The sequence below is a fragment of the Desmodus rotundus genome, chromosome 2 (genome assembly GCF_022682495.2).
Source record: "Desmodus rotundus isolate HL8 chromosome 2, HLdesRot8A.1, whole genome shotgun sequence".
NCBI classification, from domain to species: domain Eukaryota; kingdom Metazoa; phylum Chordata; class Mammalia; order Chiroptera; family Phyllostomidae; genus Desmodus; species Desmodus rotundus.
In genome coordinates this window covers 32,065,922-32,080,425 of record NC_071388.1, presented here as the reverse complement: position 1 = coordinate 32,080,425, position 14,504 = coordinate 32,065,922, and the positions used below count along the sequence as shown (strand labels likewise).

At 37.6% G+C, this 14,504-nt stretch overlaps 1 protein-coding gene across 1 annotated transcript in view; it reads right to left on the bottom strand.

Moving 5' to 3' along the window:
* PRKCI (protein kinase C iota) overlaps window positions 1-12,526 on the bottom strand; it is a 64,814-nt gene extending 52,288 nt beyond the window's left edge. Inside the window, exon 1 of the mRNA XM_053918073.2 lies at window positions 12,151-12,526. Within this exon, the coding sequence (XP_053774048.1) occupies window positions 12,151-12,251 (101 nt within the window). The 5' untranslated portion in view covers window positions 12,252-12,526. The remainder of the gene's footprint in view (window positions 1-12,150) is intronic.
* Window positions 12,527-14,504: the final 1,978 nt, after the last annotated feature.

Sequence of the window (14,504 nt, the reverse complement as noted above, 5' to 3'; positions counted from 1 at the left end):
TAATGACTCTCGTGGTGGACGCTTTAATCTGACCTTCCCCCTCCCCACTCACCCCCAGAATCACCCATTAGCAATGGATTATTTATTACACCAGCTGCTGGGAGCATTACCAGCAGAAAACCCCCCAGGTGCCAGCCTCCTTCAGTGATTTCACCCCTCACATATGGCCACAACCCCTTCCTAGAAACAGCCCACAACCAATGACTCATTTGATGTGGGGTATAAGATCCTAGATGTGACTGGGGAAAGCTCTGACGTGTGAACTCATCTTCAGAACTCATTCCCTGGAGGGTCAGCTGAAGTTTCTGTTTAGACCTCAGGGCATCTTGATTCTTTCCTACCTAAGCCTGCTTCCTTCTCTTCCCTTTTCTTACAAAGCTGTCGATTCCAAGTGCACTCCTGAATAAACCTCCTTCATGCTAATCTGAGACTCCACTTTCCACAGTAGCTACTATCAGATGATTTTTTTTTTGACAAAACCATAATGGACACAAACAGTCAATCACACCTTTAAGAGACTGCCTAACGAAAAATGTAATCCTTGCTTTGTAAATTAAATTAGTCTACTTTAGTACCTGAAGCTAGTTGCTTTTTTTATTCTTCAGAGAAAATACATTGCCAGCATATGTAAAGTATACATATTTTATGTCTCCCTCAACTAAATGTAAAATCCATTGAGAGCAGGTACTGTGTTTTGCTCAGTGCTGTAGCGCCAATACCTAAAGCAGTGTCTGGTCCTAAACACCTGAAGCAGAGTGGACATTCAGTTAATACATACATTAAATGAATGGAGGTGTCACATGTTGGGCTCTAAACAAAGCATGGGAAATGTAAAAATAAAAAGCATTCCAGAAAGGAGAAAGGGCATGTAAAAGGCAGCCAAAGTATAATGGTAAAGGCCATGAGAGCTGAAGCCAGGATGCTTTACCAGCTATGTAACCCTAAGTGAGATACTGAACTTGTCTGTGGCTCAATTTCCTCATCTATAAAATAGGAATAATAATATCTCATCTGGTATTATAAAGATTTAATGGATTAAGTGAATCAATATTTATAATACTTAGAATAGAGCCTAGCATATAGCATACTCTATATGTTTAATAAACTTTAAAAATATATATTCATGTAAGTGAAACCTCATTAGAGATAAAAATAATCTAACCTTCTAAAAGCAACACACAGGCCCTGACTGATGTGGCTCAGTTGGTTAGGTGCTGACCTGCAAAGCTAAAGGTCACTGGTTCAATTCCCAGTCAGGGCACATACCTGGGTTGCAGGACTACCCCTAGTTTGGGTGTAAGAGAGAGGTAATGGAGGGATATTTCCTTCACACATTGATGTTCCTCTCCCTATCTCCCTTTCTTCCCCTCTCTCTAAAAATAAGTAAATAAATCTTCTTAAAAAATAAATGAAAAATAAAAGCAACACGGAGATGCTCCTGGTTTAACATGGTAGAGGGAACATACATCTTTATCCTAACGGCTTACTGAAATGACAACTTATCAAAGTCTTTTAAACAAAAAAAGGCACAAGCAGCAGACCAGAAAGGATGAGAAAGTTCTAGATGACTCAAAAAAGAAGAAAATTTTATCCTTTGAGATAGTATGGATGGACTTGGAGAACACTACGTTAAGTGAAATACGCCAGTCAGAGAAAGACAAATACCATATGATTTCACTCATATGTGAAATGTAATGAACAAACTGAACTAACAAGCAAAATAGCAACAGACTCATAGATAGAGAGCAGGATGACAATTAGTGGGGGTTGGAGGGGTTATGGGGTGGAGGAAGTGAGCAAAAAGGAAAAAAGACTCATGGACATGAACACCAGTGTGGTGAATTGCTGGGGGGAGGAGGTGTAAGGGGACTAAAAAATAATGGGAAAAAATACAATAAAGATTAAGTAAGATAAAAATTTTAAAAAAGAAAAAGAACACAGATGGGATAAAATTGAGCCAGAAACCATACCAGCTCCAAATGACAAAAGAAGAACCTTTAAAAAGGGAAGTTTTATTGACACAAGATCACTTTCCCTTCTCTAAGCATCTCATCACATCACTTGGATCTTTAAGTGCACACCATTAACATGAACATTCATGACAAATTCTATTTAAAATCTGCTTTAAAGAAAAAGCTATCAGTTAAAGAATAGAATCATATTATACATTTTTACAATGTGAAAATTATTAAGAAAAATCATGATATGAGAAAAGTGAAAGGAAGTGTAAATTCAAAAATGTTTCTTTCCTAGTGGAGAGTCAATGCTATAGCTAAAATTAGTAATTTAAAGATAAAAGCAAGGAAAAAGGGGAAGAAAAAACCAAATAACCCTAATAAAAAATGGGCAAAGAACTTGAACAGACATTTCTCCAAAGAGGATATACAAATGGCCAACACGGTTATGAAAAGATGTTCAACATCACCAATCATTAGGAAAATGCAAATCAAAGCCATCATGGAGTATCACCCCACACTCATTAGGATGGCTGCTATTGAAAAAACAGAATAACAAGTGTTGACAAGGATGTTGAGAAAGAGGAACCTTGTGCATTGTTGGTGGGAATGTAAAAACAGAATTTCTGTGGATCCAGCAAGTCCACTTCTGGGTATATATCCAAAAAAACAATAAGCAGACTGCATCAGATTTTTGTACATCCATATTCATGGCAGCATCATTCACAATAGCCAAAATGTGGAAGCGACCCAAGGGTCCATCAACAGATGAATGGACAAACAAAATGATATATATAAATACAAAGGATTGTACAGATTTAAAAAGTAAGGAAATGCTGCCACAGGCTACGGCATGGATGAAACTTGAAGACATTGTGCTCAGTCAAAAAGGCCAGTCATGAACAGACAAATGCTGTATTGATTCCACTTCCTAGAGTAGTCAAAGTCATAAAAACAGAAAGCAGAACGGTGGTCGCCAGGTGGGGGAGGGAAGGGAAGTGGGAGTCATTCACTAAGCAGAGTTTCAGTTTTGCAAAATGCAAACTTCTGGAGATTGGTTGCACAACAATATCAGTGTAGCTAACACTACTGAAGTGTACACTTTACAATGGTTGAGATCATAGGTAAATTTAATAAGTTTTTTTTACCACAATTAAAAAGAAAAATAAAAGCAGGACAAGGTATATTATTTAAATTATAAATGTAATCACAAGAATTAAAAATATTCACCAGAGGAGGCAATGAAGAAGTATTAAATTCCTCAACTTTTATGTTGATCAACAGATATAATAAAACAAAACAAAATTTTAAAAGTAGTTAATTCCGGGTAGTGGAACTGGGGCCTAGGGAGAGACTAGAGATGGAAAGAAGATGGACTTTGTACTTAGACCCTTCTAAATGGCATAGATTATGATTTATTTTTCTACCATGTAAAGGGGTGATTATAAAATTAACTTTCTCATAAAATAAATGCAAAAAATAGAAAACAAATTTTAAATAATGTCTATAAAGTATTATTTTAAATATTTTAAAATTTTATTAAAAATTAAAATAGAAAAGTTATTTCCTCTAATGACATTAAAGAGAATATGCTTACCTTAAAGCAATTTTCCTTTCAAAATATTCTCAAGGTTACTAGTATGGGTGGGTAAGGGCTGGGAGAAATGTATTTTAGATTAAATCAGAAGAGAAAAAAAGGCTCCCACAGAATTTCTTTGGCAAAGAATAAGTGTGACATTATCATTTTTGAAAGCCAAGGGAAAAAACATCAGGCTCAGACATCCTCAAACTATAACTTTCTCAGTAAGGCCCACATGGAGTTAAAATTAACACATACGTATGTATGTCTCTAAACAATAGGGAGTTTTCAAAAATCTTACTTTTCAAAAGCTCAAAAATATTTATCAGAACATACAAATGTTTTTATTTTTTTACAAATTAAAAAAATGTTTTAATCCTCATATGAGGATATGTTTATTGATTTTAGAGAAAGGAAGAGAGAGAGAGAAAAAGAGAGAGAGAGAGAATCAATGTGAGAGAGAAACACTGATCAGTTGCCTCCCATATGCCCCTGACCAGGGATCCAACCTGCAACCCAGTGTGCGCCCTGACTGGCAATCAAACTGCAAACTTTTGCCGCACGGGACGATGCTCCCACAAACCGAGCCACCTGGCCAGGGTAGAACATACAAATATTTTTAAAACATCTGAGTAATCCTTAGAAAATATAAGCACAAACTTCTTAAAGGGACTCAGTGAAGGAGTCCTGCTCTATCGACTGCCACTCCTTAAGCTCCAGGAACTAAAACATTTAAGGGAGTTTTATATAAACACTTGTGTAAGGAACTGGGAAAACACCACGTTCGTACATTCCATAATCACCAGATCCTTATCATAGTACCAAAGCTAAAAATGAGCTGTAAAATAAAGATATTACATTTTAAAGATATAAAACAAATTATGCATGAAAACATTTTTTTTCTTGTTTTAACTTCAGCGTTAGCATAAATTACCTCCTACCACTGGCCTTCATCAGAATAGCCTGCTTCACTACGAAGATTCCCAAAATGACAAATTCAGATACAGTTTTAGCTGAATTTTTTTTTAAATGAAAAAAGCATTGTTAATTTTCCCATCAGGCTTCAGAAGACAAACTGCTTTGAGCATTATGCTCCTATGTTCTAAAAGACAGAATATAAAATTCTTCCTTAGAACTAATTGCTTTTAGAAATAAACTGAAAGAGTTATATTCAGCCCTTCTGCTACCTCAACATAAGCTTTTCTCCTAAATTAAATGTATAATCAGAAATAAAAGTTTTTTTGAAATTACTAATATAATAATTAGGTGGGATTATCCATGGATGGTAAAACCACTGGGTAAAAGGCTTTGAAGGAATAAAATATACATACAATCTCAAAGTTATCACCCCTCAAATTACTTGCTAATTATAAAAATCCATAAAGCACCTTTCATTCTTAATAATCAAGGAGATAGAAAATTGACTCAAAACTGTGAAATATGAATCTGACAATAAAACAAAGAAGTGATCCTGAGAGAGCCCTCCCAATATAGTAAAAGGGACAAGAGAAACTCCTCTTAAGGGTAGACTCAGCTTTGGCTTGTGGCCTACTAAGCTTACATGCTATCATCCATAAAACAGAGATAACGACATCTATCTATGAATGTCACTGTGAAGATTAAATAAAAATGAGTTTAAAACACATATCACAGTTCTTGGAACATGTGAGTACATCGCAAAAATTAGTTCCCATGCTCTTTAACATACTTCAAAGGCAAAAAGGAGACTGAGTATCTTTGAAGATAATTTATTACATTTTTCTAACTATTGATCATATTTCATTAAATAATTGATCACTGCTAAAATTCAACAGTCTGGAACACCTAGCCAACTGGTTAAGATAAGAAAAATAAATGAGATACATAGAAAGGAAGAGGCAAAACTGTTACTTGCAGATGACATAATCTACCTGTAAATTCTAAGACAGTTAACTGAGAAATTAATACAGCTATGCCCTGTCTGGTGTGGCTCCGTGGATTGAGTGCCAGCCTGTGTACCAAAGGGTCTCTGGTTCGACCTCCAGTCAGGGTACATGCCTGGGTTGCAGGCCAGGTCCCCAGTGGTGGGGTGCACGAGAGTCAACCACACGTAAATGTTTCTCTCCCTCTCTTTCTCCCACCCTTCCCCTCAGTCTAAAAATAAATAAATAAATAAATAAAATAGAACTAATAAGTTCCATTAATTTCTAATAAGTTCTATTAAGGTGGCCAATTTGACTTAACCATATAAAAATAGATGGTATATATAATAAAATAGAATAAAAGCAACAGAAATTTATAAAACCAACAGAATTATAAAATACCTAAGAATAAACTTAACAGGAAATGTGCAAGACCTATGGGAAAGGAACCTTACTGAAAAACATGAAAAAAATGAATAAATAGGTATTAAAACCATATACTTGTAAGGCAAGGCTGAATATTATAAAACTAGCAGTTTTCAAGTTAATTATCTATAAATTCAATGCAATTCCAAAGCAAAATGCCAATAAGATTTTTGGGGGAGGAACCTACAAAAACCTTCAAAAATTCATCTGGAATTGAAAATATACAATAGCCAAGAAAATCTGGACATAGAAAATTAATGAAATGGATCTTTCCAAAACGTATATCAAAATTAACTGTAATAATAATACAATAATCAAAGCAATGATGTTTGGTTTGATGTTTGGCAAAATAGATTTCTCACCAAAAATCAATGTAAAAGAATAAGAAAGTAGTTATGACTCTGAAAAATTTAGTATATGCATAGAACAAACCTGTCATTTCAAATTAGGGTAAAAGAGCAACCTATTCAACATTAGTATTAGTAGAATACATCTTGGAAAAAAAAGTAAGTTGTATCAGTATACCACAAATAACTAAACCCCCAAATACCAGATGTATTGAAAAGAAAATCACTTAAGCAGCATAAAAGAAGAATACAATATTTTAAGATGAGAAACACATCTACCTAAAAGACCAAACACAGAAGTCATAAAGAAAAGGGCAGATTTAAATAAAAATGAAAAGCTGCAGACAACCAACAGGTCAAAGAAAGGCTGGCAACTTTTTAAACAGACAAAATGTCAATGTCCCTTTGAAGAATTTTTTTTAAAGAAAAAGAACCCAAGAAAAAAATGGGCAAAGATATGACTAGACAACCGAAAGAAATGCAAATGATCAATTATGTATAAAAAGATACTTGATTAAGAAAGCATTTTTTGCCAAACTTATTTGCAAAAATTTAAAAGACCAATAACATGAAATGGGAGCATAAGGAAATGCTTCATCCACACAGTTGCTGGGAATACAAATCCCTAAGTTTTGGGAGGACAATACCACTTTCAATGCAGGCACATCTTTGACCATGTTTGAAAGAATATACATTAAATATAAGAATGTTCTGTCAGCATGATTTGAAACAGTGATTTAATAAAAGCAACCTTATGTGTTCATCAATCAGAAAAAAAGATTAAATAAATTATAGTACAACAATACTGTGGAGCACTATGTACCAATTATAAAGAAAAAGATCTATTATCCATCTATATGCATGTATGTATCTATTTATCTGTCTACCCTGATATGCAAAGATGATTATAAATGAAAAAAAATCAACTGCAGAAACATGTGAAAAATATGTACCCATTTACTGGAAAATGTGTGTGTGTGTATATATGCACACACACACATATTTAAATTGAGATGATATAGAATATCCCAAACTATTATCAGTGGCTACCCTAGGAAGTGAGGGAACTTTCCACTTTATGTATTTCTACATTTTAAAATTTTAGTTTTAGTGCCTTGCCTTTGTGATCTGCAGCAGACCACTGGCAGGGTGGAATTTTGGTTTCTAGCGTCATTCTCAGCCACATTCCCACACAGGGTCAGCTGTCACAAACAGTGCACTGTGCACATGCACACAGTGATTGTTCAGTAATTCCAAACATTTCCACCCGGATGCCCTCAAAGTACCGTGAGCTCAAAATTCGGTTACTTGTTCCAGGTAATTACCTTCTCTCATAAATCTCCTCCTTCTATAATCCCTAGGCTCCCTCAAATAAGAAACCTATGAGTTGTCAGGCCCCCTCTCTCTTCCCCACAATCAGTCTCTGATTCATACTGATTCTACCCCCTAAAATTACCACTGAATCCATATCCCCTTTTCCATCTCCTCAGAATGTTATCACCTGGACTACTTCCAAAGCCTCCAAACTAGTCTTATCCATGGCAATTCATCTCCAGGTTCCAAGAGTGATCTGTCTAAAAACAAATATCTGATCTCATGTACTCAAAATCTTCACCAATGAGACAAAGTCTGAAGCCTGCAGTATGATTTTCAAGAGTCTTCATGAACTAGTGCCTGTGAACCCGTCTTATTAGCCTCACGTCTCATCGGTGCCCACTTCACACTTTGTGCCCTAATAAGGAATGCATATAGGCTTCAACAACTAAACTGCTCTTAGTTCCCCAAACACACCGTGCTGTTGTGCAATGCCTGGAATGATGCTCCACCCAACATTAACATCCATCGAAAACCTCACAGATTTCATTCTTCAGGAAGGCTTCCCTCACCTCAAACTCCTCCCCAATATCCATCCCTGCAAGTACCTTACACACACACACGCACACACACAACCCTTAATTAACTCTTCTGCGTCTTTCCTCCTACGAGTTTCTTAGTTCATCAAGGGCAAAGCCTTGTATTATCCACTTCTACATCCTCTGTGCTCACCCTACTACCATGTGCCTGGCTATTTCTTAGCCAGGTTATTTCTTAAACTGAGTTTAAACACACTTACGTAAGTAATAGGTGAAATTGGAAGCAAGACTGGAATTTTTAAAATTCAGGCTTTAACTAGGCTTATTTCAATCATAAAAAACAAACACTCAAGTCACCTTAAAAAGAGGTCTGGGAGTTGTATCAGAAAGCTATCATGGACCTCTAGGGAGAATTCTCCTGTAGAGAATTGCTTCTTTCTCCCCTGCTTCATCAGACCTTCAATTTGCACATGGTTGGTCCTGGTTTTACCAGTCTCCCCCTCAATTCTTCAGCATCAATTTTCACTGCTAACAAGCAATTTATCTCGCATAATCTAACTCAAATTTCTGAGAGGGTTGTTCTGGTTTGGTTTTTCGGCACCAGGCCACCCTGTCCTTTCTCTCTCTCCAGTAAAGCTATGGATCAATTGCCCTATGGGTAGGTGCCACGCCTCAAGCTCCAGGACCAGTAACTAACATTCCCCTAACTCTCAACTCAATATATTTTTATTTCCTTTGAACCATTACTGAAGTATATCACTAAAATTATTTTGCAATACTTTTAAAAACAAGTCTTGCCAAGACTTGTTAACAGTGAAAAAAACCCAGCCTATTTCTTCACTGAACCAGCTATACATTCCAAATGTGCAAGGAGTTAACAATCTTTTTATGAGCAGATGTGAATACAGAGGATCCTCTGGATTGTTATAACTGCTCAACAGCAGTGGTTTAAAAAGCATATTTTACAAGCTTTTTGCAAATTTCCCATACACTAACAATGTAAAGAATTGAGTAGTCCACATATTTCCTTGTTAAATTTGATTCCAAAATATCAAGTGACTTTATATAAGGATAATCACATCCAGTGGCAATCTATCACTAACCAACAAAACCTGTTTCTCTTCCTTCACACTGACACCACTAGGTAATGATTAAAGGAGGAAGGCCACTCGCCGACAAGCTACTGTGGCAAGGAAAGAAGGGTCCAGGCTGTAAGACACAGGCACCCTTAGGTGGTCCCCACTTAAATCAGATTCTCGGTGCTATTAACCTCCTGCTTAAAAACTAGAAAAAAATCGAATTAAACGTGTTATATCTAGGGAGACATCACATTTGCACAAAAACAAATTTAACAGAGTGAAAACACTGTACGAGTACAAATCTTTGAAAGGAGAGGGCAATTTATTCACGAAATGCTAATTGGAGATTCAATACTCACTGGAAAGAAATATTATTAGAAGGAAATAAGGAAAAAGCTCTTCAATAACAGCCATTCAGATCTGAAGGAAAATTTTTTTTTTTCCAATGCAGATTGTCTTTACATTTCTTGGTAAAAAGAAAGGATTTTCTATTTTAAAATCGGGTAGGTGTTCTAGTTAGCCTACCTGTTTATTAACTATTCTTATTGGTGACTCATTTTAGTTTCATCTGAAGTAATGAGCAGCTGACTATAATATCATAACCATCAGTTTAGACTATTGTTCATAAACATATAATCTTTACAGATCTAATTTCAGAGGACAGAAATTGGTACAATTTAGAGTGCTGATGTCTTTAAATAAGGCTTAAAATGAAGGCACTACTAGAAAGCTTCTATTGAATTAAAAGCACTAAAAGGCAAGGGGTTCTTTCATTCCTAAGCAGAAATTCATACTTTTTCTAAAACAAAGAAAATGTTAACTTGAATGTCAGAGAAATTTTAGTCCCACATTAAAAAGGTTATGTGGCCTTATTCTCTTTTTAAAAAAAAATAATTGAAGCAATAAGCCAAGAAAATATAATACATTCCTAAAGTACAGCAGACTTTGATTTCTTTCCAAATGAGAAGCTTACAATGATTTTAATTTACTAACTAGGCCTATTTATGTTTGTCAGACTAATAAAAATGGGAACAAAGAAAGAAGCACCAGTTTCTCCATTTTTCATAGTTGGAATCATTGGAAACTATCTAAATTTAATAGGTCAGAAATTTGTATTATTTAAAGTCATAAAAAGGTAAACCAGAGAACAAAAAATAATAATAGATTAACAGTCAAAAATTGAGAGGCACCAGGATGAGAAAAAGTAAAAAGGTGGTGTACACCCAATTTTTCATCTTTCAGAGTATCAAAAGATATTAACTAAAGTTAATAAATCACAAAACATAACTATAACTTTTAAAGTAATAAAGGCAACCTCCAAAAGAACCAGAAATAAACTGTCAACAGCAGTTAACTCTGGAGGTTGGGAGGGTGGGATGGGGAACATTTTTTATTTTATATCTGTTCAACTTGCACTTTTCTACCATGTGTGTATTTTCATTTCTTAGTCTAGTTTTTAAGCTGTCAATAATCAAATACCTTAAAAAAACAGGTACTATATTTCATTCTATGTACCAAACAACTCATGGACTGTTGCCTTTATAAAATGGAACACTCTAAAGGGAAATATCTCATTTATCAAATTAAAAGTAAGATAAAGGAAGCAAAGCTTTTTCCCATAGTGCAAAGGTCATAGCTGACCATTCTCAAGTCCACTGTGACAACTGCAAACGTTTTTTAAAAAAATACACACAGTTCTTGGTATTGTTTTAAAATTAAGACCTCCCTGATCAATTTAAGAAGAAACACTGATACTGTTCAAAATAACACCTGTAAACTCCTCTGAATACAGTCAAGCTAATACACCCAGGTAATGGAAGCCAAAACTAAACTAGTAAGTATTTACATCAAGTGAGCAAGACAACTGGGGGCTTATATTTTCTTTGAAATCAAAACGAGAGGCATTTTGAAAGTTTGCTATCTTCACTGATCCTTTCAGGAATGTAAAAGTATGCATTGCAATTTCAACCTTCTAGGCTTGAGTGTTTTAAAGCAATTTACTTCTGCTTGGACAAGCAGTAAGACACGCCAAAACGGCTGGATTTTCTCTTAACCCTTAGTTCCAAACCTTTATTCTCACACTAACATGTTAACCTTTCTAATTTTCATAAATGTAATTATCTCAAGGAAATTTCAAACCACAACTGAATTCAAGGGAAAGGGGACACTTCAGGTCACTGATTACAGAATATAACTTAATACAACGATCTGAGGGGCTGGATTATTTCTGGTAACCACTGTAGTTATAATTTAGGTAATAATATGAGTAAAGATTATAGATTTTCTAGCTGTTCCCTAGGCTTGTCCTTTCCTCACCTTGCATTATCTCACTCTACGGGATGGTCCTTCAAGCAATAATGACTAAGAAGTGTTTGCAGAATTTTACTTTACACATCCACAATCTAACCTTGGAGGCACACTTAAGTATCTAATACACATCCCTGAAAACGCATGAACTCTCCTCTTAAATAATAACCCCTATGTCTAATTTGCTGGCAGCCTGAGCATAGTCCAGATACACTTTGTGAACTCTTCCAGGCAATCATGACTTAGAGAGCCAGAGGCTTTAGGCCTGCTGGAAATCAAAAGGGCCAGCAGATTGAAGCAGTCTGTCTTTTAAGCCCATAGCAAACTTAGTTCACTGAAGCACCGACCGGAATCAACTCTCAACCCCAAATACTCCCAGACTTAATGACGTAAGCCCTTGTAAATTTCTTACTAAGCGATTCTCTGGAACCCACCAGGTGGACACACTCCATTCCAAGGCTCCTCCCTCGGAACCTACTCTGGACCCTCAGCCGCGCGACTCCCAGACGCCCTGCACCACACCTTCGGGGTGCCCCAATCCAGCGCCCCACGCTCCTCCCTAGACTACTCGATCACCCATCCCGAGTCCCCAGAGTCGCCCCCCTAGACCAACCCGCCACAACATTTCCAGCCCCTCTCCCCTTACAGGCCAAGTCGAGATGGCCTTTCCCCTCCCCTCCCATCCCTATACCGAGGCACTCACCCGCGGTAGTAGGCTTTCACCCGGACCTGGTGAGAATGGTCCCCGATGCCGCCGCCTGCGATCGGGTGAGACATGGTAGTGCTGTCCCTCTGGGTAGGCATCTCCTTACTCCCCCGCCTCAACGCTGGAGGCCGAGAGTGCCGGGGGCGCGGTGGGGGACTCCGCTGCCTGAGCCTCTCCCAGAGCCGCGGCTGTCCGCTCCCCTACCTGTCCTCCCCGCCCGCGGCGCGGACTTAAGGGTCGCCCAGCCTCGGCAGCCGGAACCACGCGGCTCCTCCCACAGCCCGCGGCCGCCACCGCCTCTACAGCTGCCAGGAGCCAGCACGCCTCCCAGCCAGGGTCCCTCCCACCTCGCTGGCTCGAAAGGCCCACATTCCGGGGGAGGGCGGGCGCAACCACGAGCCAACTCAAGGAGCCTAGATGTCCGGATGAACCATTCTTACAGAGGGCAAGCAAAAGGGGGGGAGAGAATGGGAGACGCACACCGTCACATCAAGTACGCCGGGAGACGGTCTTCCGTGGCAGCCGAGTGGGAGAGAGAGAGAAGGTTCCAGTAACTATGGCCCTCTACCTATAGGGAAAATGGGAGAGGACAAAGGCTGCGGCAATCACCCCAGTTTCCTAACTTGGTCGCGCCCGTGGTCAGCGGATTTGGGAACCGGGGAGATTTCCGGAGCGGGTTTCTGGGATTTGGAGTCCCCAGGGGATTCTGGGACGTGAGGTTCCCGAAGTGTTGAGCGCTCTGCCTTCTCGCTGACAGTCTGTCTCCAGCTTGCGCCCCAGGAACCGTCGGTGTGGCAATCCCGAATTGGCCAGCAGCTTGGGCATCTCAAGTCAATCTAGACGATCTAGACTTTTTTTCCTGTGATGAATTCTCCCTGCCAATTGCATAAATTATCTCAATTATACAGTGCTTATTTTAGGAACAAGAATTTTATTTACCTGCTCAGCATAGCTTCTTTCATGGAAAGAATTAATGTAATAAATGTAACAATGAATGTAATAAAGGAGGAAACAACTAGAAAATACGACGGAAGTCAGAATTTTCTTCATTTGTGGCCCTTGTATATTGCCTAGGGCACTATGAATATTTATCCAATCCATCCATCCATCCATCAACATTTTTTTTTTCTTTTTTGTTAACTGGCTAACAAAGAATTATAAGGAGTCTGTCCTTGTAGCGTAGTCCCTGACGTTCCACAGGTCTTAGCTCTGTCACATACTGCAATTAGAGGTGGCATGAATCCAGCGCCTGCATCAGTCAGTCCCGTTACTAACCCATGCTAAAAGGGTTGGAATAGTCAAAGAAGTAGCTTTTCTTACTATGATAAAATAGGGTCGGGGGATTGACTCAGCAGATTTATTTGTGACACTTAGCCTGGTATGTTCTTGAACTGTTACAAACCTGTATTATATACTCAACAAAAATCCCAATTGAAAGACTTGGTATCAGAGTTTTTGGCAATTGGGGACCTGCATCAGCATATTAAATATGAATGAGTTAGCTATGGAACATAAACTATTTCTGAAGTGAGATTCTGAAATTTTAATTGGATTAATGGGAAATTTGATATGCTTGTGACAATTTTAAAAGATGATAGAACGTTCTAGAAAAGGAAATTTATGTCATGGGAAGTGAGACTTAGTAAGTTAAGACATGAAAACTTTTTTATTATGGATTCTTATTTCTTAGCAGCTTGAAAAATGTTTCATCATTGGCCTCATAGCATGCTTTGAAGGTAACTTTTTTTTTCAGAAAAGGCTTATTGCTTACTTTGTCATCAACAAGAACCTACAAATATTGATAATTTGTATCAATCTACCATCTAATACATTTTCTGAATGATGAAAACTTTTAATTATGATTACCAGGGAAAGCATGACCTTAGTTTTTTAACAGCATCATTGTGACATCATTTACATACCATACAATTCATTCATTTAAAGTGTACAATAGTTTGAGGTATATTCACAAAGTTATGCAATCATCACCACTAATACCAGAACCTTTTCATTCCCCCAAAAGAAACCACACATGCATTAGCTGTAACTCCCCCATTCTCCTTAGCCTCTAACGACCACTAGTGTATTTTCTGTCACTATGCATTCACCCATTCTGAGCATTTAATAAGTGGAATCATACAATGTTGGCCTTTTGTGTATGGCTTCTCTAACTTAGCTTAATGTTTTCTAGGTTCATCCACTTTGTATCACACAATCAGTTCTACATTCGTATATATCACTGAATAATATTCCATTGCATGAGTATTCCACATTAATGATGCTATGAACACCCGAGTAAATTTTTGTGTGGAATACGTTTTTAATTCTCTTGGGTGTATAACTAAGATTAG